This window comes from Eumetopias jubatus, unplaced genomic scaffold, assembly GCF_037043125.1.
Source record: "Eumetopias jubatus isolate StellerSeaLion01/CBP00866 unplaced genomic scaffold, mEumJub1_p1.0 scaffold_2, whole genome shotgun sequence".
NCBI lineage: Eukaryota > Metazoa > Chordata > Mammalia > Carnivora > Otariidae > Eumetopias > Eumetopias jubatus.
This window is the reverse complement of record NW_028274808.1, coordinates 181,322,482-181,349,005: the sequence shown is the minus strand read 5'-3', so window position 1 is coordinate 181,349,005 and position 26,524 is coordinate 181,322,482. Positions and strand designations below refer to the sequence as shown.

The 26,524-nt window shown below is 42.6% G+C and overlaps 1 protein-coding gene across 8 annotated transcripts in view; it reads left to right on the top strand.

Moving 5' to 3' along the window:
• RBPJ (recombination signal binding protein for immunoglobulin kappa J region) overlaps positions 1-11,105 on the top strand; it is a 113,694-nt gene extending 102,589 nt beyond the window's left edge. For all 8 annotated transcript variants that reach the window (XM_088021231.1, XM_028088598.2, XM_028088581.2 and 5 more), the window contains 6 exons: positions 144-281; positions 437-549; positions 4,708-4,848; positions 5,900-6,055; positions 6,657-6,760; positions 6,874-11,105. In XM_088021231.1, the coding sequence (XP_087877357.1) occupies positions 144-281; positions 437-549; positions 4,708-4,848; positions 5,900-6,055; positions 6,657-6,760; positions 6,874-7,189 (968 nt within the window). In that variant the 3' untranslated portion in view covers positions 7,190-11,105. The remainder of the gene's footprint in view (positions 1-143; positions 282-436; positions 550-4,707; positions 4,849-5,899; positions 6,056-6,656; positions 6,761-6,873) is intronic.
• Positions 11,106-26,524: the final 15,419 nt, after the last annotated feature.

Below are 26,524 nucleotides of genomic sequence, written 5' to 3'. Positions count from 1 at the left end.
TACTTTGACTTTTTTTTTTTTTAGGATATCCATTTGTTAGCACAATCTATTAATTAATTAAGTTATAATAAAGAATAATCATAACTTGCCAAGTACAGGTCCCTTCCCCCAACACATAAATAGAAGCTATTTTTTCTTTGCAGTGTGCATTGCCTCAGGAACAAAGGTTGCTCTGTTTAATCGACTTCGATCCCAGACAGTTAGTACCAGATACTTGCATGTAGAAGGAGGTAATTTCCATGCCAGTTCTCAGCAGTGGGGAGCATTTTACATTCATCTCTGTGAGTATGAAAATGTGTATTTGATATTTTTAGTGTGAAATTGTGAAATTCTTTGATAATAAGATATACAGCTCTATTAAGTTTTGTTGTTTTCCTAAGTAGAGTAATGAATTCTACAAGATAATAATTCAATCTCTTTTTTCACTCCACCGTAGTGGATGATGATGAATCAGAAGGAGAAGAATTCACAGTTCGTGATGGCTACATCCACTATGGACAAACAGTCAAACTTGTGTGTTCCGTTACTGGCATGGCACTCCCAAGATTGGTATGGCTCTACTTTTGCTTTAGTCGTGTGTAGGAAAAATAAAAGACACAGCATTCAAATGTGAAAATAGACTTCAATTTCATGCAATTATATCCCACTTTATTATGTTTTTATGAATGCATTCTTAATGACTTTCTGTTACACTAGTATCTCTAATAAATTTTGGTGGAATTTTCCTTTTTGGTTGTATATCTGAACATGTTCGATAGAGGGCACTAAATAATTACATTATGATTTCTTTTCTTAACTAATACAGATACTCTGTCATCATTTTCTGTGGTACCTGCTATGTCCCACCACAGGACCAAGTTCTCAGAAGCATTGAAATTCTTACTTCTTTAAAAATATAAGCTTAGTTTTTATTAGTTTACTCTCCTACAAGAAGATAGATTTATTGAAAAATTGTTATTTCATACTCAGAGAGGCATGGTGTTTAGGGCTTTTTGTTCACTAGGATGATTTTGAAACTGTAAAAACTGCATTTCTTAGCCAAATGAAAGCAAAAGCCCCTTAATACTCCCTCCTTTATGTTCCCCCTGCTTTTCTGAAACAGTACAGTTCGGTTAAGATGGAGGGGATTTATGAGTAGCCCTGATTCAGGGTCAAGTTGGCGGACACAGTGTTGGGCTGTATATCCAGTTTATCTCAGAAATATGGTAAATATTGTACCAACAAACTACAAAGCCAGAACACCAGTTGGAGTAATCCCTGATGTTTTATGAATGTAGAATTCACCAGACACATACCTTAAGTTATAATGTTTGCACTACTTGTTATCAGATTTCTTTCCTTTTCTCAATAATTAGAAATGACCAGGGGCACCTGGGTGGTTCAGTCGTTAAGCGGCTGCCTTCGGCTCAGGTTGGGATCCTAGGATCTGGGATCTAGCCCCGTGTCGGGCTCCCTGCTCAGCAGGGAGCCTAGTTCTCCCTCTCTCACTCCCCCAGCTTGTGTTCCCTCTCTAGCTCTCTCTCTCTCTCTGTCAAATAAATAAATAAAATCTTTAAAAAAAAAAAAACTCTTTAAAAAAAATAATTAGAAATGACCAAAGCAAGTTTTTGATGCCAAATACTAGTGAACATCTTCGGTTTCCTTATTGGTGAGAGGTCATTCAGCAGTGTCTGTGTCCAAAGAATCCTTGTGGGGAATAAAATTGAACCAAACAGGGGCGCCTGGGTGGCTCAGTTGGTTAGGCGTCTGCCTTCGGCTCAGGTCATGATCCCGGAGTCCCGGGATCGAGTCCCACATCGGGCTCCCTGCTCAGTAGGGGAGCCTGCTTCTCCCTCTGACCCTCCCCCCTCTCATGTACTCTCTCTCTCTCATTCTCTCTCTCTCAAATAAATAAATAAATCTTTAAAAAAAAAATTGAACCAAACATAGCTCATGTTCTCAATGTGCTTATTAGTTAGTGGAGAAACAGTGGAGTACATGAATAACGGTACTCTAGACGAACCATGACTCTTATGTGATGGGGAAGCAGGAGTCAGCGCTGTAGACCTAGAAGCTTTAGGCTTACATCATTCAAAAATCATTTATTTCTCTAAAATCCAAACCTCATCAAATTTAAATGTAGCTCGAAGATTTTAGCATTGAATTGAAACATTTTGCTTGAGTTTAGTCAGTCTCCCAGACTATGTTAGAAGTTATAATTGCTAAAAGTGTACTGTTTCCCTTTAAACTCAAAAATTGGCATGGTGTTAGTAGAATGGCAAATATTCTGACTAATAACGTGCAGAGCTAAAAAATGTAAATGTGAAAAAAGTTAACTTTAAAGATTGGGACTTTTATACAATTGTGGCCTAGTTAAAAATCTTTGAATGTTGAGATGTAAAGTAGTAAAGCCAACAGTATTGCATGATATTAATAGTAGAGTTCTAAGTACTTCTATATGTTGCTTTAATCCTCATAAAACTCAGTAGTTACTATTAAGGATGTTCATTGTGGAGCAGAGTGTTACAGTCCTACATGCATCCTGCAAATACTCCTGAACCTTCCACGTGCCAGCCACTGTCTAGACACTAGAGGTACATTGGTGAGCAAGACAGATCTTCTGTCCTCATGGAGCTTACATTTTGTTAGGGAGATGGACAAAAATCAGCTAAAGAAATACCCATATTAATGTATTAAAGGTTAAAACAAATGAAAAGAAAATAAGCCAAAAAAGGATAAAATGAGACTTGTGGGAGTGCTTCCAGGGGTCAGAGAAATCTCTGCAGTGGAGATACTTGGACAGAGACCACAAACTGTGAAGAACATTTCAGACAGCATGAGTGCAAAAAGAACTTAAGATGGGAATGTGAGGCAAATGGTAAGGACGCCACGGTAGCCCAAGCCAGCGGAGGGCTGGAGGCAGGAATTGAGATATTATCTACATATAATAGGAGGCCATTGGAGGGTTTTAAACAGGGCATGATGGCTGGTTTATGTGTAGAAGGGTAATTGCGGCTGCTCTGTGAAGAGGAGAACATGGATGGGGTGTAGCAGTGGGAGCAGAGAGACCCCTCTTGGGCTTCTGTCATCATTCACGCAAGAGTTGATGGTGGCATCTTAGACCAGGATTGTAGTGGTAAGGTGAGAGGTGACAGGTTTATTTGAAAGGAGACCTGATAGAATTTGTTGACAGATTGGATGATCGGGTGTAAGAGAAAACAAGAGTCAAGGGTGACTACAAAGTTTTTGGACTGAGTGAATGGTGGTGCTGTTTATTGAGCTGTGAGTTGGAGAAGGATCACTTGAAGGAAGAAATTAAAAATCTGGGTTTTTTTTTAATATATATATTTTTTAAGATTTTATTTATTTGTCAGATAGAGAGAGAGAGCACAAGCAAGGGGAGCTGCAGGCAGAGGGAGAAGCAGGCTCCCTGCTGAGTAAGGAGCCCAATGCGGGACTCTATCCCAGGACCCTGTAATCATGACCTGAACCGAAGGCAGACGCTTAACCTACTGTGCCACCCAGGCATCCCAAAAATCTGGGTTTTGATGAAGATTGCAGTAGCCTATTAAACATCTGAAGTGGAACTGTTGAGTTGGTAGTTAAATATACAAGTTGCATGCCAGAGGAGAGAGGTTAGGGCTAGAGATGCAACTTTAGGAGGTGCCAGCCTCTAAATTGTACAGAAAGGAAAGAGGATGGAGAGAGGAGAAGGGGGTCCGACGACTCAGCTCTGGGACAGTCTGAAGGCCAGTTAGAGCAGGGCTCTCCCCAAAAAGGAGGATGTCTGTGTCAGTGCTTCTGAGAAAGCTAGTAAGGTGAGGACAGGTGCCTCCTGATAACCCACAGATTCATCTCTCTGGAAGTCCTTGGTGGCCCTTGACCAGGGCAATTGTAGTGGGGACTTTGAGACAAAAAGCTGGAGTTACTTCAGGAGATTGGACAGTGAGGAAGAAGAGTTTGCCATAAAGGGAAGCTAAGAAATGGAGTGGAGAGGGTGGAAGAAGGACACGTAGTCAAGGAGGGATTTTCTTTACTTTTGATTTTAGGTGAGAAATGGTTCTATAACAGGTTTATATGCTTTTGGGAGTGATCTTCTTCTTAATCATCAAACACCTAGTGATGACCTTCTGTGGCCTAAGTGGCATCTCAGACTTGACAGGATTCTCTTTCAGACATCTGTATGTGTTTTGTGAAAGACTTGAATTATAAAATTACAAAATATAATAGAGTTCAGGCTGGGCAGGCAGCCAGCCAGCCCTGGAATCACACTCTGGTCCTTCAGCTTCTAATCAGGTGATTATGAGTAAGTTACCTGGCTTCTCTGAGCCCATTTCCTAATCTGCAAAATGATACTTACTTTAGGTTTTTAAAACATGTTAGCTGATGAACTGCACTGACTAGCATACTCACAGTATCTTTAGAGACAGTTTTTCCTTTGATGTCATTGTATATTATTGGAAAAGCCAACTGAATTTGCTGCACAAAATATGGTCCATTGGCCAACAGAATTAACATCAGCTGTCAGTTTGTTAGAAATGCAGACTGTATTTCAAGTATCTGCAAGTATCTGCCCGCCCTGTTTTTCAGGTGTTCGTGGAAGAAGGTAACAGCTTCCATATTTCTACCATGCTTGTCATCTGAAAGCATTTTTTACACCTCGCCTTATTGCTTATAAATGTTTCTCCATATGTGATGACCTTTTCTTTTCTAATTATTGAAATACAGATAATTAGGAAGGTTGATAAGCAGACCGCTTTACTGGATGCAGATGATCCTGTGTCACAACTCCATAAATGTGCATTTTACCTTAAGGATACTGAAAGAATGTACTTGTGCCTTTCTCAAGAAAGAATAATCCAGTTTCAGGTACGTTTTAAAATTATTGGTAAAAATGTACTGTCTTTCAGTTAGCAGCATACAGAAACCTAAAACTCTCATGTAATGTTAATTGTACCCAAATACATGAAGCTGTTTTCAGATATTTATCTCAAGTCCAAAGGTTCTTTAACCTACATGATCCTGAGACATGGCCGTCACCCCACCTCAAGGAAGAACTCAAAACGATAAAAATGTTCTTGGAGAAACAGTTAACGTCTAGTTCTGGGAAATCGAAAAGTTCCGCACATCTTCCAAAAGTAGATTTTGAGCGTTTGGTGAATCCGCTGAAGCTGTGTGAAGACATTGTAGATAGATACACATATATTTTGGGGGAGAGTTCATAATTATCAGATTTACATTGGGGTCTTCCTAGATGGTCATGACGAGATGTTTTGTAAGATGATTTTTGACTACATTCATTCAGAAGTCTTTCATGAGTACATCTATGACATGGACAGATGATTTAATAGGATAATTACACTTTCGTGTGAAACTCATTTGTCAACATCTGGAGACCTGTTTCAGAGAGGTGGCCACGTGCAGCCATTCTCCTCAGCCCAGAGCGGATGGACTGGTCTGGGTGTTTCAGGGTAGGGGTAGGGGAATGCCAGTTCACATCTCGGCTCCCTCCTGCTGAAAGTGCATGAGTTTCTAAATGCTCTTTAAGCTTGAGGGGCTCCTAGTTTCTTTCTTAGGGATCCGTAAAGAGTTTTAATTAACTATTTACATCACGAATACCGATCTTTTATTAAAGAAATTATACAGGTACTGGCGTACTCTCAAATGGTTATTATGAAAAGTATTATTTTTAATATGTCACCAAAATATATTATAATAAAAACTGCTGAATGTGAGGTTGCCAAATTAAATATTCTGTTTATGTTTATTTAGGGACTGGCAAAGCATCATGTTTGGAAGTTCATAAATTTGAACTGAATTCTTTCCCTGTTAACTCCAGTGTACGAGTACTCCCTTGTTAAAATTGTCTTATACTGCAATGTATATAAAACTCGATTTCTAAACATTCTTTCTTCATAAGGCCACTCCATGCCCAAAAGAACCAAATAAAGAGATGATAAATGATGGAGCTTCCTGGACAATCATTAGTACAGATAAGGCGGAATATACATTTTATGAGGGAATGGGCCCTGTCCTTGCCCCAGTCACCCCTGTGCCTGTCGTAGAAAGTCTTCAGGTAAGACCACTTACTCACAAGTTGACTTTTATTTTTGGGGTTTTTGTTGTTGTTGTTGTTTTAAGATTTTATTTATTTATTTGACAGAGAGAGAGAGACAGCGAGAGAGGGAACACAAGTAGGGGGAGTGGGAGAGGGAGAAGCAGGCTTCCCGCGGAGCAGGGAGCCCGATATGGGGCTCGATCCCAGGACCCTGGGGTCATGACCTGAGCCGAAGGCAGATGCTTAACCGACTGAGCCACCCAGGCACCCCTATAATCATGTTATTTAAAAAGAAGAGTTTTGGGCGCCTGGGTGGCTCAGCCGTTAAACGTCTGCCTTCGGCTCAGGTCATGATCCCAGGGTTCTGGGATCGAGTCCCACATCGGGCTCCCTACTCGGCAGGAAGCCTGCTTCTCCCTCTCCCACTCCCCCATTTGTGTTCCCACTCTCGCTGTCTCTCTCTCTGTGTCAAATAAATAAATAAAATCTCTAAAAAAAAAATAAAGAGTTTTATTCATTTTTTTTTAACAGATCATAGTCAAATGAAAAACTAATCTGTGTACTTCAATGAAAAATGAAAATTTTTCTCAACATTGTTCTCATTTTCTGTGACTTTCAGTTGAATGGCGGTGGGGACGTAGCAATGCTTGAACTTACAGGACAGAATTTCACTCCAAATTTGCGAGTGTGGTTTGGGGATGTAGAAGCTGAAACTATGTACAGGTACTTAATGAAACTTCTTACATCATCTGGAGTTTTTGATGGGGGTGGGTACATGGGATTCATTCCAGTTGTAAAACGTACGTGGCTTCTAAGTTATTTCTATCCCCCCCCAGATGTGGAGAGAGCATGCTGTGTGTTGTCCCAGACATTTCTGCATTCCGAGAAGGCTGGAGATGGGTCCGACAGCCAGTCCAGGTCCCAGTAACTTTGGTCCGTAACGATGGGATCATTTATTCCACCAGCCTTACCTTTACCTACACGCCAGAACCAGGGCCACGGCCACACTGCAGTGCCGCGGGAGCCATCCTTCGAGCCAGTTCAGGCCAAGTGCCCCCTAATGAATCAAACACAAACAGCGAGGGAGGTTATACAAACGTCAGCACAAATTCAACCAGTGTCACATCCTCTGCAGCAACAGTGGTGTCCTAACTACCGTTTTTTTGCTAGGACTTAAACTGACTTGAGTGCGGCAAAATGGTGACAAAAAAAAAGAGAAAAAGGAAAAAAATGAACCATCTTTTGTGGTTTCTTGGGAAAACTTTTCATACCAGGTGATACTGTTCCAAAACCCCATTACCTACAAGTGCTGATTGGACGTGCAGAAGCCACAGTAAAACAGACAAGCAAAACATGGAAATGTACAAACTATTGGAATTCGGTGTTTTTTTCCAGCTGTTCTTTTTGTTTGGTTGGCTTTTGTTTGGTTTTGTTTAAATGGGCAAGAAATAGAGATGTGGCTGGAATAAAAGTTAATCAAGCTAGAAGACACAAATCTAACATAGTTTTTACGGACCAAGGAACTTGCGTAAGCTTTAGCAAAAGGTACATTTTCACCATACCTTTTTTTTATATCACAGTATCTAGTACACCTTTGTTACCAAATAGGTTGTTCCCCTCCCCACCCCTCTTTGAGCTTCTGCTCTTCAGTACATTCAAGTTCCAAGCCTGACCATGCTTGTTTAATCTAATTACCATATTCTTCCAGGGTTTTTTGTTTTTATTTAAGGCTGGAACTCCTACTCTTTTTTTTTTTTTTTAAGCAGATGTCTTAATGACTTTTCATGAGTCGAAAGTGTTTTGGTTTCAGCAAGTCAAATCTTGTAAAGGCCCGCATATTTTTTTTTAAGATTATATGAAGTCTGTGCAAAAGCTTTAAAAAAAAAAAAATGCCTCTGCCTTGCCTGCAATACATGCAATGTACGTTAACTTCGTCTCTGTTCTCAGACACTGTCTGTAGTTACTTCCTTGTTTTCCTTTTTTTTTTTAAAGTATTTATAGTGGTATTCCAAGAGGTGGAATTAAATGTGGCCATTTAGTCCTTAATGAATTAATGGCTCAGAACATGGTATTTGGAGTGTTCTCTCCCCTTTTCCCATGCGTAAATGTATCTCCATGTTTAAGGATTTGTTCAGGTCCCTTCCCCCACCCCCACCCCGCCCCCCACAACTCCCTGATCTTGTACATAACTTGTATTATGTGTAAGTTAAACATTTTATTTTGAACTTGGAACGTTCCCAGTGATTTCATTCAGCAGGGTGTTTTCTGCCTTGTCGGCATATGACAAAAAAAATATATATATATATCATGAGAAGTATTTGCTACCAGTTGGTAGATGGTGCCCTTATTGAGGAAAATCTCAGCAAAAGCATGTGTTTACTTTTTTTTTTGGTAGCCTAGGTCAAAACATTGTAACCTTAAAACAAGATGCTTTTATTAGATGACCAACTAAAATAGCTTCGAAGACAGTACTTTAGAACAGATAGTTGTGAGATTATAAAACTGCAAATGTAATTTATCTTTCCATATCTCTCCTGCCTTTCTTTGTCTTCTCTTCCCCAGTACTGAGTGTCTCCACAAATGTCTCCTACTCAGAAAACATTTCTTTTCCATTCAGTTAAGATTTAGTTGCATTCAGGGTTGTGTGTAGGCCTCAGACGCTCAGCTCACCGGTTTCACATTGCTTCCCTTCCCGCACTTTGGTTATACCTTCATTCGGTTTCTCAGAAATTGCAGCCGACTCACTGGGCTACATTTAGTACAGGAACCCTGTGTGTAACTTATAGGACACAGTCTAGTAATACAATCATCCTTCTTAGAGTTAAAAACTACCTCTAGAATGTGGTAAACTTTTACTGTCCCATAAAACAGGAGCCACAAGTACCTTATGAATGCAAAACTAACTTCCTGCAGTGTTTCCAGACAGAACATTGTCTTTCTGGTGTCCTGGGCAATTTTGAAGACATTGTCATCAGAAGACTTTTTAAACATCTTATTAGTAGCCTTTTTTTTTTTTGGTCCCCCAAGCTTTGCTGTCTTCATCACTCATCCTTTTGCTTAGACTATGTCATTGTAAATACAATTGCTAACCTCTCTAAATCACCTTTTCCTCAGTTTTCAAGGGGGAAGTCATTTGTAAAACATGTTAGTGGTTAAGTCAAAGTTATTGTGGTTTTCTCTTACTGCAAGCCTTTTTAAATTACTCACAGGCTGCATTCTTCTCTCTATATAAGCCTTCTCTTCAGATGTGCTCCAGTCACTAGCTTCTCCTGTAAGCCGACCCAGCCTCACACTTTAAATCTGTTCCAGTGATCCAGGGCAGAATTGTGGCCTTATCTGTCTTTGTTTTAACTGTTTACTAGCTGCTTCTTGCAAACTTGCTCATTTCCAAGTAGTATTTCTTCTCTGTTGAGTCACTGATGTAGTCTTTATACAGTGCTTTTTGTTCGGAGTTTGGAAATATTTTCAGTGCCGCTCTCCTTTGAATGGGCCACTCCCCAGGTTTGGTGTCTAGTTAGGAAACTGTGTTAAATTAACCGATAACAGATGAGATACTTTCGAAGAACAAACGATTCCTTACCTATCTTTGCAGCTCAAATTAACTTTTCAAGTTGATGGCTTTATTAAAATGAACTTTGCTTTTTTACTATTTAATTATGCCTTATTTTGGCTCTTTGTTTCTTTTAATAAGGTGATTTTGAAATATTAGACTGTAAAGCCTTTTCCTGTTTGTTTTTTTTTTGTTTGAAAAGTCCAAGAATGTACTTATACAGACATTTCCCTTGCTATTTTATGCCATTCTGCATACCACAAACTAAAGACTGAAATGATTTGTCTGTTGTACCTTCTTATTTTAATCAGTAGTTCTTTTGTCAGCTGCTTTTAAAAAAATCTTCATGGATTTGTGAATCATTTTCAGTGTATAATTTATAGGAGCCTTGTCCTCTGGTTATAGAAGAACACAGCCCCTCCTCAGATGGCATTATTAGAGATGCTGGTCCTTTTTCCTCATAACGACTCTCTTAGAATGGTGGCCGCTTCAGTTAGAGAACATTCGAGTTTGGAGTTCTGTTTTTTTAATTCTGTTTTAGAAGCGTATCTTCTGCTCTCATGAGCTATGCAATCTCTAAAAATATGCTAGAAACTGAGTCTGTGATCCGGTATGTTTTTATTAGTTCCATTGAGTTGATCACATAGATTGGGAAGGCAAGTAAAAGACTTTAAATGTAGAATGCCCTTTTGATTTTGAATGATTTCCTGAATTGAACACTAGGATAATATTTAACCTGCTGCTGACTTTTCTTCAACTGTGGCAACTAAGGGCATCCTCATTTATGTGTTAGTGAAGTATTTATCATTCTCTGCACAGACTCACTTGCGATCATAACTGGTTAGTTTGTGTGTGTGTGTGTGTGTGTGTGTGTGTTTTAAATGAAACTGGTACCATCTGTGCCCTCACAGAATATTCCCAATGCAATTTTTGAGAACTAAACTCATCATGTTTAACCAGATAATCCACAGGGGGGAGGGGTTCCTTTTTTAAACAAAATGCTATTCAATTATTAACCAGGTTACTTACTTTTGATTTCAAAAGCAGCTGTGTTTTCTGATGAGTACTGAACAAATGTGTGTAATTTCTGTGCCAGACTTTTGACTTTGTTTTCAAGCACTGTAATGTGGGATGAATGATTAGAAACAATAATATATTAGGGTTTCTATTTAACCCTTTCAGGACTGAACTGTATCTCCTTTTATTAATTTTTCCCTGTGTCGTGATAAATGTTTGCCAGCATTCAGTACTGTGTTGGTCCAGACGTAGGTTTATATGCTCATTTTTAGCTTATTTCTTGTACCTTGCAGCATGCTCTACGCATTCAGTCCTTAAGGGGTTTATTTTACAAACTGTGCGCCTGTAAGGTTTATTAGCAATAAGATAGAAAATTGAGCAAGTTTATACCATAATTTTGTAGAAAAAAGAATCTGCTCAGTTCCATATTTCATCCATGAGAAACCTGCAATATGGCAGTTGCAAGGAATAAATAAAAAGGAAATGTAAACCATTGTAAAAGTCTTCTGTCGAATGTGCCTGATGCATGTATGACCTTCTCTTGATTTCAGAATACTTCATAAAGATACAATTAAATGACATATCACAGTTTGCGTATTAAAAATCTTAGCTTGCTATCTGCATCACATCAAAGTGATAGCTATGTGAATTTCTTTTTCAGTGTTTTTAACTATGTCATACTTCAGAGAGAGAGTGTTTTGGGGTCCCCCCCATAATAAGGGGCTTTGTCACTCAAGGGGCGTATCTCCCAATTCAGGAACATTTCAAGCTACTCTCAACAAGATTAAAGAGTATTATTTAGCAGCAGCTTGCTTTCCAATATAAAGTTGTCATTTGGTTTGCCGTACGGAAGAACATATAATGATGGTTTTATGGTCTTTAATGGGGGCTCCTAATTGGAGAGAGCCTTCTTTGTTTAATAGGGAAACAAAGTAAAAGGGGGGGCGTTACATATTTTTTAAATCATAGCAAGTTTTTTTATCTGACTTCTCCCAAAAGAAAGAAATACATTACCAGAATTTTACTAAAGACCTCTTACTCTAAAAATAGTGATTGTTAAATAAGAAACAATTTAGTTGGAAGCTTTTAAAGGTGGAGATTGATAGTGATTACTTGATGTAGAATTTCGAAGAGCATAATAAGCATACATTCCTTGCTATAAATAGTACGTGAGCCCTTTCTAAGCAATCTTATCAAAGATCCATTAAGTCTATTTTCTTCTTCTTGTCACTAAACCCCTAGATGATTGCCATTTATAGAGACGCAGAGGGCAAGCTACATCAGGTTCTAGTGGTAAGTGGTCACAGAAGGGAGTCTTCTCCTTTAAAAAAAAAAAATCTAGAAGGATAGACTAAAAAGAAACCCTAGAAAAAGTTTAGTGCTGGGAAATCATGAGGGAGATGGATGAAGCCGATGTATGTAAAGAGATGATTCATCTTGACCTAAGGGTTACAGCCTAAACCATAAGGCCAAGTGATAGCGCCTGGGAGAAATGGACAGTCAGTCGTACACGTAGTTCTTTGTGTTCAGGATAAAGTCGTTTATGTGCCTGGCTCAGAGATAGTAAGTAGTTGAGTTAAAGGTGTTCAGCTCACATATGTAGATATCATGACTTATCTTGGTTCACTGAAAAGGCAGGTAAATATCCTCTAATACAGATAAAGGGGGAAGGTTTTGACTACAAGGACCGTTCATACCAAACATAGATATAACTGTTGGATTTATAGAATGTTTTGCTTTTTGGTACTTTAAACTGGTATTCTATGAAAAAAAATGTTTAAAGGTATCTGTGAAGTTGAGGTGTGTATCAAGTTCTTTCTGGCATAATGATTGTAGTCCTTGTTTTTCATCTCTTAAATTCTGCCACCTTACTTACTCATACAAACGTGTAGGTCAGTCATTTCTGGCACCTTTGCTGGTTGATAATTTCTCCTGGTGCTGGACAGAGTAGGGTCACTAGTATTTATTTAAAGCCCAAACTTTCCATCTAGAAGCACCCCCTGCCTTCATCATATAAAGGAGTAAAGAGTGTAAGTAGGTGGTTTCCACAGTGGCCTCTGGGGCAGTCCTTGATAGCTGTTCCTTTCACCCAGAACTAAACTTTTCTCCTTGCAAGCTTCCTCTCTTCTCTGTTCTTCCTCACCACACAACACAAAGTAATGATAACTAAGTTCTTAATATGGCATTCAGATATTTAGATGATATAATGAAAAGTTTTGGGGGAAAATAATTGTGACTTCAAGGACAATGAGTGTTACCTTAATCACCAAATGTCCTAGAGAGTTCATGAGCTTGAGAATTTGCTGGTAGATTCTAAAGGTGCAAATGGTGTGATTTGGGGGAAGAACTTCAGCTGAAGGATAATGGGATATGCGGCTGTTTGCTTAGAAATATGAATGTCCATCCCTAGTTCTGGATAGTGCCAGAAGTTCAACTTTGTTAAGACACAAGTGGGAATTTTTAAATGACCAGTAACAGTCTAGGCTTTGAGCTCTATCAGGGTGTGGCCATTTCTGGAAAATTTCCACTAAGGGCTTGTCTTGGTCTGCTTGGGCTGCCGTAAGAAAATACCACGGACTGGGTGATTTAAACAACAAAAATTTATTTTCTCCCAGTTCTGGAGGCCAGATCAGGGTGCCAGCGTGGTCAGGTTCAGGTGACAACTCCTAATGGCTTGCAGCCAGCCACCCTTCCAGTGGCTTCACAGGGCAGAGAGAGACATAGGTCTTTTCTGAAGGCCACAGTCCTATCTGATTAGGGCCTCACCCTGAGGACCTCATTTAACTTTAATTACCTCCCCAGGGCCCTATCTCCAGATGGAGTTATTGGGAGTTAGGGCTTCAACATGAATGGATGGAGTAGGGGCACAGTTCAGTCCATAGCAGGCTCATCCTAAAAACCTGGTTTGCAGTTTAAACCACATACTGGATGTCCATCTAGGTGACGGTATTTGGGTTTACAGCATCTTAAGTCCTGGTTGGGTTTTCTCAGTAGTTAGCTAAGATGATGAATGGACTGGGAGAAGTCACTTTGGCCACTTGTAAATTGTTTGGTGGCCACTATGTAATCCTCACCACAACCCTGTGAGCTTATGCCTGTTTTGAAGAGACAGGCCCAGGATCCTGCCAAGTGCCACACTAGACTTCCCAAGCCCCAGTTCCCAAAGGATCAAGGGACCTGGGTTACTAGGGAGTGGTTCCGTGACAAATTCTGTCTTAAGGAACTTTATAGGGAACAGCTATTCTATTTTAGTCCTCAGATTTTGCAGTTGAGAAAAACAGCCCTAAAGAAATTGAAAAATCCAAACGTAGTTCTAGGTTGAAAATGCTTTATAAACTCGAAAGAGCTGTTCAGTTGCTAGGTGTTTATTATTGTTACCATTATTATTCTAATACCTCCTGGCTGACGTCTTGGCTAGTCCCCCTATCCAAGCCTTACTTGTAAATAATGTGCAAATTTCATAACCCTGTACACTTGAAAACATTTTCCATCTTCCAGGTGAAGATAATGGGTCTCATCTCTTAACAGGTTTAGTAGCCAATTCTAACTTCACATGTTCCTGGACCCACTATGTTGGCAGTAGGAAGACCAGAGCTCAGAGACCAGGGTATGAATAGTGACCTGAGTGATTGGTGTCAAATCATAAACACTGTTCCGCCACTGACTTGTCTGGGTGGTTGATTCTGCAGCTCTCCAGTATTTCTTTGGCCCATTTGTAAGTGGGGGGAAATGACACATAGTTATTAGGAGGGGCACAAATGGAAAGCCCTTAGCTGTGGACCTAGCTCTGTTGAGCCTCAAAGTGCAGAACACCTGCTTTGGTTGTCCTCGGTCGGGTTCAGGAGTCCATTTGGCTTGGGTCTTTAGGATCAGTATGAGTTTGGTCCTCAAGCCCGGTTGTTGATTATTCATTCAAGAAAACCATGATAGGACTGTTTTGCATTTAATAGCTCAGAGTTTTAAAAATCTACACCTTCACTGTGATGGCCATTGGAGTTAAAATCGTTTTAAAGTCAGAAACCAAGACCGGTTACTAGGGAAAGGGGATTTTTTAAGAAAAGCAGAAGCCCACAGGATTGAAGGGACACCTGAATCATGCTTAGAAATAGAACCCCTGTGGGTTAACCCAGGAGCCTGCTTCGTAAGAGTGGTCTGCTCTGGGAGCCACTGCCCCTGTGCATTCCCTGTCTCATCCCTAAGTCATCTCCAGATGGAGTTTTGCAGATAACAGCAACTGGTCATGTGAGCCTACATCACCGGCACTCACTGTGCATTTAGAGGAAAGGTCAGTTAAAAGGAACCTCTAGGGGCTCTTTGGTTCCCGTGTTGAGTCCTAACAACCAGTAGGGAAAGAGATAATTACCCACAAAGGAAATTGAAGTTGCCAGGATGGGGGAACAGACGCTAGGCAATCACTCTAGAGGGCTACAAACAGTATATTCTGTAATAAAGTGTATTAAATGTATTCTCTGTGCTAAAGGCTTTACGTGAAAACATCTCTTACTCCTCAAATTCCTATGAGCCAATTTAATAGGCAGTTTTGAGAAGGATGCTCAGATCATGAGCCACATTAGGAAAAGCCCTCCCATCTCATCTGGCCTTTTAACCTTTTTAAAAAAAGCTCCTTGCACAGGATGGGCTCTTGGGAACTGTGTGCTTTTTTTTTTTTTTTTTAAACCCCATGGTAGCTGATCGAGTCTGGACCACTGAAGGAACTTCCTGTAGGGTTCTGCAGGTGATTGTGCAGGGAGCAGATGGGAGATCACATGGGCCTCACATGGGCCTTCTTTTGACATAGGAACTGACATGCGAAGTGAACTGGTTTATAGGGAGCATGAAGCAGACACCCAAAGAAAACGGCGAGCACTCCCAATTCCGCCCCCTTACTAGACTTAACTAGATTCCTGCTCTTGAGTTCCCAGAGGTAAACCATTATCCTTATCATTGCCCTTCAGCGCTTGAGTTAACTTGAATAGGTTTTTATTACTTGTTACTGGTGTCCTGATAGTTAAGTCTTACTGTTGTTACCTTAATTTTACCAATGAAGAAATTAAGAAAAAGGCAAGGGTCATTTGCAGGGTTCCACAGCTTCAAGTGGCAAAGCTGAGATTCAAACCCAGGCCCACTGGACCTGGGTAATTAGTTGATTATTCATTCAAGAAAACCATGATAGGACTGTTTTGCATTTAATAGCTCAGAGTTTGGAGGCTTGGAGGCACTAAGACACTTCCAAAGAGCAGAGAGAAGGTAGCATTTCAACAGTGCCTCAGAGAGTGAGGCATTCAGGATCTCAGCAGGTAAGTGCTGGGGTTCTGACAAATGGAAGGCAAGGAGCTGGGAGCATCTGGGTGTGCATGGTCAAGGGCAAGTTCTTCAGTGTCACGGGACCACGGGGTACTAGTGGGGCATGGGAATTGGTTGTTAATGGTATTGTATAAATATGACAGGTTACCAGGATCACATGGGTAGAATCTCCAGCTATGCCTGTTAGGGGAAAAACCGTTCTCTGAGCCTCACCTCTTTCCTTGTGGAATGGAGTGATCCTTCATTAGGACATGTTCATATTCTTGGCCTCTGCCCCTTACTCAGTAACTTTGTGGAATTCGTTAATTTTGCTCTGTTACAACCAGTCCCTGCAGATGCAGCAATAAAAGCTCTGCTTACATGGAGCTTTCCTGCTAGTGGAGAGAGGCTAGGTGTAGATACAAAACTTATTATTTACATGCACACATGTATTTACCTAATAAGAGCTCAGACTGAAAACGTCACTCATCTAGAGGTCAGAGATCATGGAATCTGACCAAGAGCCCAGCAGTGTCCCAGGGTGTATATGGGTGAAGATTACTGTTGTATCCTAGGGGTACTGAGTCTGTTATGTTCAGTATGAAGATCTTCCATCAGGAAGCCGGCTGTGACTCCAGGTTTCCCATCGGAGCCCTCTTTCCAGAGAGAGAGCGAGCGAGCCCCTTCTGAGGGAAGAGCCAACCCAGCTGGAGGCAGGGATGGAGGCCGAGGCTGAGGACTGCGTGAGGACCTCGGGGACCCTGGCGCGGCTCGGCACGTGGACCCAGGAAGCCCAAACAGCAGCCGACCTGCCGTCCCTGCTGGTTTGATTTGGGAGTGACCTCTCCCCTACATGGAGTGCAGCCAGGAGAATGGAGATGCCATTTGCAAGATAGGGAAGGCGGGGTGGGGGGGGGGGGAGGAGGAGACCCAGAGTAAATTTTAGGTATGTTAATTTGAGATGACTATTAGACTTCACATTAAAATGTCAAGTGAGCGGTTAGGTGTCCAGGTCTGGAGTTCAGGGGGGCAGTCTGTGCTAGAGATACACATCTGGGAGCCCCTCCCAGGTGATGGTGTTTAATGCCATAGCCTGATGGGATCACCGAGGGAGGGGTGTAGGTAAGAGGGGTTCCAGTACTGAACCCAGGGCAGCGCTTCTCCAACTTTATAGTAGGTCAGTGGGTGTGGGTCTCAAGATCCTGCATTTCTAACAAACTCCCAGGCAACTCTGGTGCTGCTGTCTGGAGACCCCGCTTTGGGTAGCGAGGGCCCCATGTATCCCCAGAGACGATTGGGAGTGATTGACAGAAAGAGTAAAGTGCCTCTTTACTCCATAGAAATGATTATGTTTAACTAACATCAGTGTTTTCCAAGTCACCATTTACTCACCAATAATGGTTTTAGAAGAAGCACTGTTTCTTTCTCTTTTTTTTTTTTTTGTTTTTTGTTTTTAATTGAACTCAACCCAAGATCAAAAGTCACATGCTCTACCTACTGAGCCAGCCAGGTGCTCCAAGCCTTACTGGTTTTTAAGCACAGGGTTAAAATTTCTCTTTACGCTCGAGAAGGCCTTCTATACCAGACCGCAAATGGGCTAGGCAGATGCTTGTTACAGGGCCGATCATGTGGCCTGTCTAAAAAGTGAAATGTTCACATGCAATTATAGTGAGGATGCACAGGAGGCTTCGTGACCTGACAGTGTGTCAGAAACCCCAGAGCCCTGTAGCATCCAAGAAGTTGGTGTACCCAGAAGTTACAGGAATGTTGAACAACTCCTGCGTTTAAAAAAAATCCTTGGTTTGAAAAAAACACCAAAACCCCTCATTTTTAAGCTCCCTTACTTATGAGAGCAATTCTGCCAGTTCAGAAAGACTGAATTTTGACAAAAACCTCCATGAGTGGTATCTTCACTCAAACCGGCCAAGCTGCTCTGCAGAAACACTTTTCTGTGGCGTGGCTCTCGGAAGGCCACATTTTCATTCCCCTCACTGTGATCTTAGATCTAAACGACATCAACAATACACCAAGTTCTTTCTAGGGAAGAGGATTCTAGATGCAAGGTGAGCAGAGGGGCGAAGTAGGAGAGTCCAGAAACATTTACTAGCCCAAGGGGAGACACACACACATATGCATCATATGCCACTACAATCCTCTGAATATGTGTTAAAAACACCAGGAGTCTCTTTGGAATATGATGATTAACATTTTCGGGCGCCTGGGTGGCTCAGTTGGTTAAGTGACTGCCTTCGGCTCAGGTCATGATCCTGGAGTCCTGGGATCGAGTCCCACATCAGGCTCCCGGCTCAGTGGGGAGCCTGCTTCTCCCTCTGACCCTCTCCCCTCTCATGCTGTTTCTCTCTCTCTCTCTCTCTCTCTCTCTCTCTCTCAAATAAATAAATAAAATCTTTAAAAAAAAAAAAAAATTTCTGTCATGTGGTTGGAACCCTGGCTGGGTGTCAAGAGCAGAGCTTCAGGCCCATACCCTGGAGTCTGACTCACCGTGGGCAGCTGGAAAAGACTTGAGCACAGGCACTGGGGCCCAGGGCAAACTGGAACTGCTTTTGTATGTTTCCCTTTCTAACCTGTGTAGCAAAAGTGGAGATATTTAAAAAGATCGAAAGCCGCACATTAAGGCATATGAAGCACTTGGTTTTCTGAGCTGTTGGAAAATATTTGCAAACCCACCTTGTGGGAGCCAGATGGAAGGCGCTTTATTACAGTATTGCTTTAAGGCTTTGGGCATCCTTTTACTCACTTCCTTGCCGCAGGTGATGATTCTCTGTTGCTGAAACCCTCTTTCACTTGGCTTCCAGGACACCAAGCTTTCTGGGAACTCTTTGTGGGTCTGCGCCGCTAGCCCATCCTCACCTCCCCAGCCTGCAAACGTGGGACGGCACCAGTGCAAAGTCCTGTCCCCTCCTCTTCCCCAGCTACACTCCTCCCACGGTGATCTGCCCCGTCTCGCGTCTATATGGAGATGACCACCCACATCCTCTTTCCCACCCAAACTTCTTGTCTGCCCTCCAGGATTGTAGGTAAAACTGCTTACTCAACATCTGAAGGCTAACCCACGATTTCCTCACTTCACCCCTTCCCCCTTTCTCCAATCCCCACCTCTTCTCCTTTCTCCAGCCCGTCTTCCCCTTTCAGTAAACGGGGCCTCCAAGCTTCCGGCAGCTTAGGGAGAAAACGAAGTCAGTCTTGATTCATTTCTTTCTCTCACATCCCACATCCAGTCCATCAGTAAAGCTAGCCAACAACTCCTTCAAAATACAGTCAAACTCTGACCACGTCTCATCACCTCTACCACCACCACTGTGAGCCCAGCCACCACTGGTTGTCACGTGGGTTATTAGGGTCGCTTTCTGACCACTCCTGCTTCCTCTCAGGCCCTCTTAGAGGGATTCTTTGAAAATGTGTCCCTCTGCTGCTTAAAGCTGTTCATTGACTTCTCATCTTGCTCAGAGTCCAAATCCAAGGACCTCCTCATGACCCTCGTCTGCCTTGCTACTCTTGGTCGTCATCTTTCACCCTCTCCCCGGGCCTACTGTATGCCAGACATGCTGACTCCTTTTGTCTTTCCTAGATTTCACCAGACATGCTCTCAGCTCAGGGCCTTTGCATTGGTGTTTCTGGAAGGTCTGGAAGAGCATCCACTATTTTTGCCATAAGCATCTTTGCCGTGGACATCTTCGCTGTGTAACTAATTGGCTATAAGGCAATTTTGCCCTAAGTTAATAAAAAAGAATAATTGGTAGACAATTTGGTTTGACAGTTTGGTTTCATCAACTGGTTGACAGTTTAGTTTCATTTCCCCATTGATGCAACACTCCCATTTTTATATAAATCTTAGCCCTTACAATGGTCTATACAGTGGCACAGAGTTTTGAACTCACATTTCCCATAGAACTTTAGTAGGACATATGACGATATGCCAAGAACAAAACAGTGTAGAGAACTTTCACAAGGCAATACAAAGCTGTTACACATGCATCCTAGTATTTAACCACTGATATTTCTCTTAATGAAGGAAGAAATTTTAGCAGAAAAAAAGAGTACAATACTGAACAAGGAGATGAATCACCAAGCAAAAAAATGTAATACTAGGAATGAAAGACTTCGAAGACAAGTGCTTAGATAGAACCCACAAAATAAAATCCGTTGTTTGCGCATTGCCGTAAATCCACACGCAGTTTATTTCTTTTAACATTTTATTTATTTATTTGACAGCCAGATAGACAAGTAGGGGAAACAGTAGAGGGAGAGGGAGAAGCAGACTCCCCGCTGAGCAAGGAGCCCATGCGGGGCTCGATCCCAGTACCCTGGGATCATGACCTGAGCCGAAGGCAGACGCTTAACCAACTGAGCCACCTGGGTGCACCCCCCCGACATTTTATTTCATTTTATTTTATTCTATTTTAAGATTTTATTTATTTATTTGAGAGAGAGACACACAGCGAGAGAGGGAACACAAGCAGGGGGAGTGGGAGAGGGAGAAGCAGGCTTCCCGCGGAGCAGGGAGCCCGATGTGGGGTTCAATCCCAGGACCCCGGGATCACGACCCGAGCTGAAGGTAGACGCTCAACGACTGAGCCACCCAGGTGCCCGACATTTTAAATGTACTCAAATATTTTGTATTTTGCAATAAAGTTTTTAACTTTGTTACTCATTTTTCACATTTCATTATGTTCTTTTTAATGAATGTCCCTCTCTGATTTGTCATGGTTTTATCTTTTATGGCAAAATTGCCTTATGGCCAATTAGTTATGTGGCAAAAATGCTTAACAATGAAACTACTGAGAATGGTCTGGAACACTCTTCCTCTGATGTCCCCAAGATCTATGCCCTCACTTCCCGCAGGTTACCATCTTTATACACCTTATGCAAAATTGTACTTCTACTCCTTTTGCTCTCTGTACCCTTGACTTGTTTTTTATTCATGATGCTTATCACCACCTGACACAGTGTATTTACTCATCATATTGTTTATTTCTGCCCGCCAACGAGCATGAAAATTCCTTGAGACCCGGAGCTTTGTTTTGTTCCTGTGTCCCCAGACCCTGGCAGAGTGCCTGGCCCGTAGTAGGTGCTCAGTAAATATTTGCTGAATGGATGACTGTCTCTTAGTCACACCGTCGGGTGGTGTGTCCAATCTACCTTGAAAACCCAGGCTTATGCTTTAATTCAGAAGCCTGATAAAGAATGACTTACTCTGGAAGTCTAGACATGACAGGAACTACCCAAGACCAGAGACAATGTAAAGACAAGAATATCGACAGTGGGAATGAAGGGATTCTCGGCAGCCAAGAATATGGAATGGTGAAAAATTGATTTAGTGTCTCAGGGGTTTTTTCTCAATGAAGATTTCTGTTATTAGGTAAAAGGAAGTGGGTAGGACTTAGGAACTTTGGTGCTTTGGTGGAATTTTGTCCAGTGCTTTTTCTTTGAAAGTTTCTTCCCTTCCATTGTCTCTGTTCTCTCTTTCCAGAATTCCTACCACTCAGACGACTCTCCCAACCCTACCACCCCGACCAATTCTTTCATTTTCTTGTCTTTTATTCTTTTTCATTTCTTTGTCTTTCTATTCCATTTTTCAGAGAGATTCCCTCTACTTTTTCTTTTAACCTTCCTCTCCATTTTCTCATTTGGCTCTTTTTTTTTTTCTTTTTTTGTTTTCTAAAGCTCTTTCTTGTTTTTTCATAACATCCTGTTCTTAGTGCATTTGAGGGATACAATATATATTTTTTAATCTCTCTGAAATATTTGTCATAAGATCCATTTTAAGAGAGTTTCTGACTCAAGAAGTCTGGGTTGAGCCCAAGAAATTGCACTTCTAATGGGTTTCTAGGTGATGCTGATACCGATCCAGGGACCGCACATTGGGAACCAAGGGTCAACAACTATCTGCCCACGTGTGTCTTTCCTTTGTAACTTTTCCTCAGTTGCAATTTGTTATCAAGAAATATCGGAAGGAAGAGAAGGAGGGAGGGAAGTTGGGTAAGGAGGGGCCTGGAATGCAGCTGAGAAGCTCAGAGGCCAAGATATAAACATGCCTTTCTTCCAAAAGTCAGCCTTGATGAACTTGAATCTAGTTGAAAGAGCATGAACATGGATTTGGGAGATCTGCGTGTCAGTCCCAGTCTCTCACCAACACATTGCCTGGTCACAGGAAGTTCCCCGAAACTTTGGCCTCTGTCTCCTGGTCTGTAACGTGGGCGATTGTCACAGATGGTCGTCAAGGTGCTTGCAGCTGGAAGATTCCATGGCCTGACTGTCATCCAAAGCTGGAACGCTATTACCAGGGAACAGGCGGCGGTACCATTTGCTGAGCACTCATGTGCCCAAACTGTGCTAACTGCTTTACCCCCCTGATCTCATGTTTAAAGTGCTCCACAACTCTGGGAAGCAGAACTTCTTATTCCCATTCATGGAGGAGGAGACTGAGGCTCCTCGACTAACTGGTCCAAGAGCGTATCATCAATTACGTCAGAGCTGGGGGAGGCAGCAGGGCTCTGAAAAGGGCATTGTGCCTTTGGGGCACAGACTTGGGCTCAGATTCAGGGTCCGCGTCTCTCCTGGCTTGCGGTCTTGGACACCTCACTTTACTTCTGGAAGCCTCAGTGTTCTCTAAAATGAGGGTGACAAAATCCGCCTCACAGAGGTGGATAAACATAAAAATGCAGTCGAATGTGTAAAAGCAGTTGGCATGAAGGAGCCATTCGTGAGATGCTACATTTGATTTGGGAAACGCAGCTAGGCTTTTAGGTGGCAGGCAGCCTGCTCAGAAGAGAAAAGGCAAACGTGCATTATGTTTGAAGCCAAGTGGCTTTTCATCCCAGGGAGATTTACCAGCTAGTAGCGGGGGGGGGGGGGGGGGGGGGGGGGGGGGAGGGCGAGGGGCGGGGGAGAGTTACCTGGGTCTGAACAGCCCTCGGCATTCTCTAGTAAGAAGGGCGAATGCAAGGGGGCACCTGGGTGGCTCAGTTGGTTAAGCAACTGCCTTTGGCTCAGGTCATGATTCTGGAGTCCCAGGATCGAGTCCCACATCGGGCTCCCTGCTCATCAGGGAGTCTGCTTCTCCCTCTGACCCTCCCCCCTCTCATGTTCTCTCTCTCTCCCATTCTCTCTCTCAAATAAATAAAATCTTTAAAAAAAAAATTGGTTAAGGGCGAATGCTCCCTGTTCCCAGCCTCCCAGAACCCACCTTTGTCATCTGGAATTAGGCTGCACACCATTCAGGATGCCCCCGGAGTAGCAGAGACTATAAAAGCGAACTGGGATTGGGAAGGAGGCGGATTTCTGCCCGTAGATTTCGGAATTCCTGCAAACAGCGAGGCGTTTCAGCCCACAGATGGTTAGAGAGGGGCTTTTTAAGTGGAGGGGAACGAGCCCTGGAGGGGAAGGGGTGAAGTGGAGCCTCCAAGGACAGGGGGCAGAGCAGGGACAGGCTAAGTTAGTGCTGCAGTGTAGCCAGAAGGTCAAGGACGGAGACCTTGAAGAGCCTCTGAGCCAATGATGGAAGCGGGAGGTGGAGACTGTGTCGGGGTTCTTGCTCCTCTGCAGGGGAGGAGGCTGCTTTCCCGGGGGAGCAGCTCAGCCATCAGCAAGCCGTGTTTCCAAACGGCTGCATTGGCTCTTTGGTCTCTGGGAGTCAGGGTAGCCTAGTCAGGGCGAGGTAAGCCGTCGATCGAGGGTCACACATGTGTGCAGGATCTCACACAACGGGTTAGGGCTCCGGCATCCGGGTGTTCTCACGCCGGGCAAGGACAAAGCAGAAGCAAACAATGAAAACACTGCACAACAGAAAAGTTTCACAAGCAAATGTCGACGTTGAACAGAAGACTCCTTTGAACCAACGGGAAGGCATGTGTAGCCAAACACAGGCCAGGCTGTTTGAGTTCCTGTCTCGGCGGGGGAGTCCGAGCAGATTAGCGATAACGACCGTTCCTTTGTTTTCTCGAGATAACGCAATTACAGGTTGATTATAAAACGGCATCTCTGCGGGTCTGTTTGGGGGCGCCCGGCGGGGGGCGCAGGCTGGGCTGGCGGAGGCGGGCGCCGAGGCACACGCATCTCTCTGCCGCTTCGCCGGCCTGCCCGGACTCCCTCCCGAGCCAGGCACGGTGGCGGGAAGAGAAACTGCCAAGTCTGAGCCTGGAGGCTGGCGTCTGAGGAAGCAGGCCCAGGGAAATGAGGCTCGGGCCCGGGGCCCTGCTCAGGCTCTTCCTCTCTAAAAGCCAGTTTCTATAAATGTCCTTGATTCTGGAAGGACAGGGGCCTGGGGGCAGGGGACAGGGTAGGAAGACCAGACCGGAATTTGCCTGAAGCCAGGGCGGAGCAGAAGAGTGGTAAGAGCTGGGGGAGCTTGGGGCCTCCGGGCATGGTCACCCTGAGGTGGACAGAGAGAGGCCACTTCCATTTCTGACGCAGCTCATATGTTGCAAAGTGAAGCAATGACCCTCTGATCCCACACTCAAGGGAATGAAAGCATAGGTCTGTGCAAAGACTTGTGGATGTTTAGAGCAGTTGCATTTATAATGTCCCCAAACTGGAAACAACCCAGATGTCTATCATCCGTTGAAAGAATAAACAAACTGGTCTATCCATATGTACTTGGTTGAATGGTAGCACCCCCCACCCCACCACCACCCCCGCCAAAGTTATATCCACATGTTAATCCCTGGAACCTGTGAATGGGACCTTTTTTTTTGGAGAAAGTGTCCTTGCAGATGTAAAGTTAAGGATCTTCATAGATTTTGGATACTAACCCTTTATCAGATATGTCATTTGCAAATATCTTCTCCCATTCCGTATGCAGCTTTTCAGTTTTGTTGATTGTTTCCTTCACTGTGCAAGAGCTTTTTATCTTGATGAAGTCCCAATAGTTCATTTTTGCTTTTGTTTCTCTTGCCACCGGCAACCTGTCTAGTAAGAAGTTGCTACAGTTGAGGTCAAAAAACCAATAATCCAGTTAATAAATAAGCAGAAGACATGAATAGACATTTTTCCAAAGAAGACATACAGATGACCAACAGACACATGAAAAGATGCTCAACACTACTCATCATCAGGGAAATGCAAATCAAAACCACCATGACATACCACCTCACACCTGTCAGAATGGCTGAAATTAGCAACACAGGAAACAACAAATGGCCAGGATGCAGAGAAAGGGGAACCCTCTTAATACTGTTGGTGGGAATGCAAGCTGGTGCAGCCACTCTGGAAAAGAGTACGGAGGTTCCTCAACAAGTTAAAAATAGAGCTACTCTATGACCCAGCAATTGTACTACTAGGTATTTACTCAAAGGATACAAAAATACTGATTCAGAGGGGTACATACACCCCAATGTTTATAGCAGCACTATCAACAATAGCCAAACTATGGAAAGAACCCAAATGTCCATCAACTGATGAATTGATGAAGATGTGGTATGTATGTATACAATGGAATATTACTCAGCCATCAAAAAAATGAAATCTTGCCATTTGCAACGATGTGGATGGAGCTAGAGTGTATTATGCTAAGCGAAGTAAGTCAGAGAAAGACAAATACCATGTGATTTTACTCATATGTAGAATTTAAGAAAGAAAACAGATGAACATATGGAAAGGGGAAAAGGAGAGAGGCAAACAAACCATAAGTGATTCTAGACAATAGAGAGTGAACTGAGGGTTGATGGAGGGAGGTGGGTGGGGGATGGGCTAGATGGGGGATGGGCATGAAGGAGCGCACCTGTGATGAGCACTGGGCGTTGTCTGTCAGTGATGAATCACTGAATTCTACTCCTGAAACTAATATTACACTATATGTTAACTAACTAGAATTTAAATAAAAATTTGAAGAAAAAAAAATAAAGGACCTTGAGATGAGATCATCCTGGATTATCCAAATTGAGTCCCAAACTCAAAAACAACTGTCCTTGTAAGTGACACACAGAGGTAGAAGAGGAGAAGAAGACCATGTGGGAACCAGGGCAGAGATTGGAGTTATGCAGGTCCCTGGAAGGCCTGGAGCCACCAGAAGCTGGAGGCGATAAGAAACGGAATCTCCCAGAGGCCTGTAGACATCTTGATGTTGAACTTCTGGTCTCCAGAATTGTGAAAGAATAAATTCCTGTAAATAAATGTATAAGCAATAAACAAGTTTGTGGTAACACATCATACGATGTCATGCTACTTAGCAACAAAAAAGAATGAATTACTGATTACATGAAATAATTGGCTTGATCTCAAATGCCCCTTGCTAAGTGAAAGAAGACACTCACAAAGGCTTCAGACTCTGACTCCTTCACACGACCTAGAAAAGGCAAAACTCTGGGGACAGACATCAAAGCAGTGGTTGCTGGGGGCTGAGGGGGAAGGGAGAGGACTGAATACAAAGGGGTCCAGGGAACTTTGGGGCATAAGGAAATACTCCATATGTTGATTGTGGTCACAGGGACACAACTATTTGTCAAACCCATATAAAAAGATTGAATTTCATTGGATGTAAATAGTACCACAATACATCTAATCTTTTAAAAAGTGAAGGAATGCTAAACATTGTTCTCAAATTTGTAGTATATTTTGTTTACATTGAACAAATCAACACTTTTGTCATAGCCAGAATAAAAACAAGGATATACCGGGAC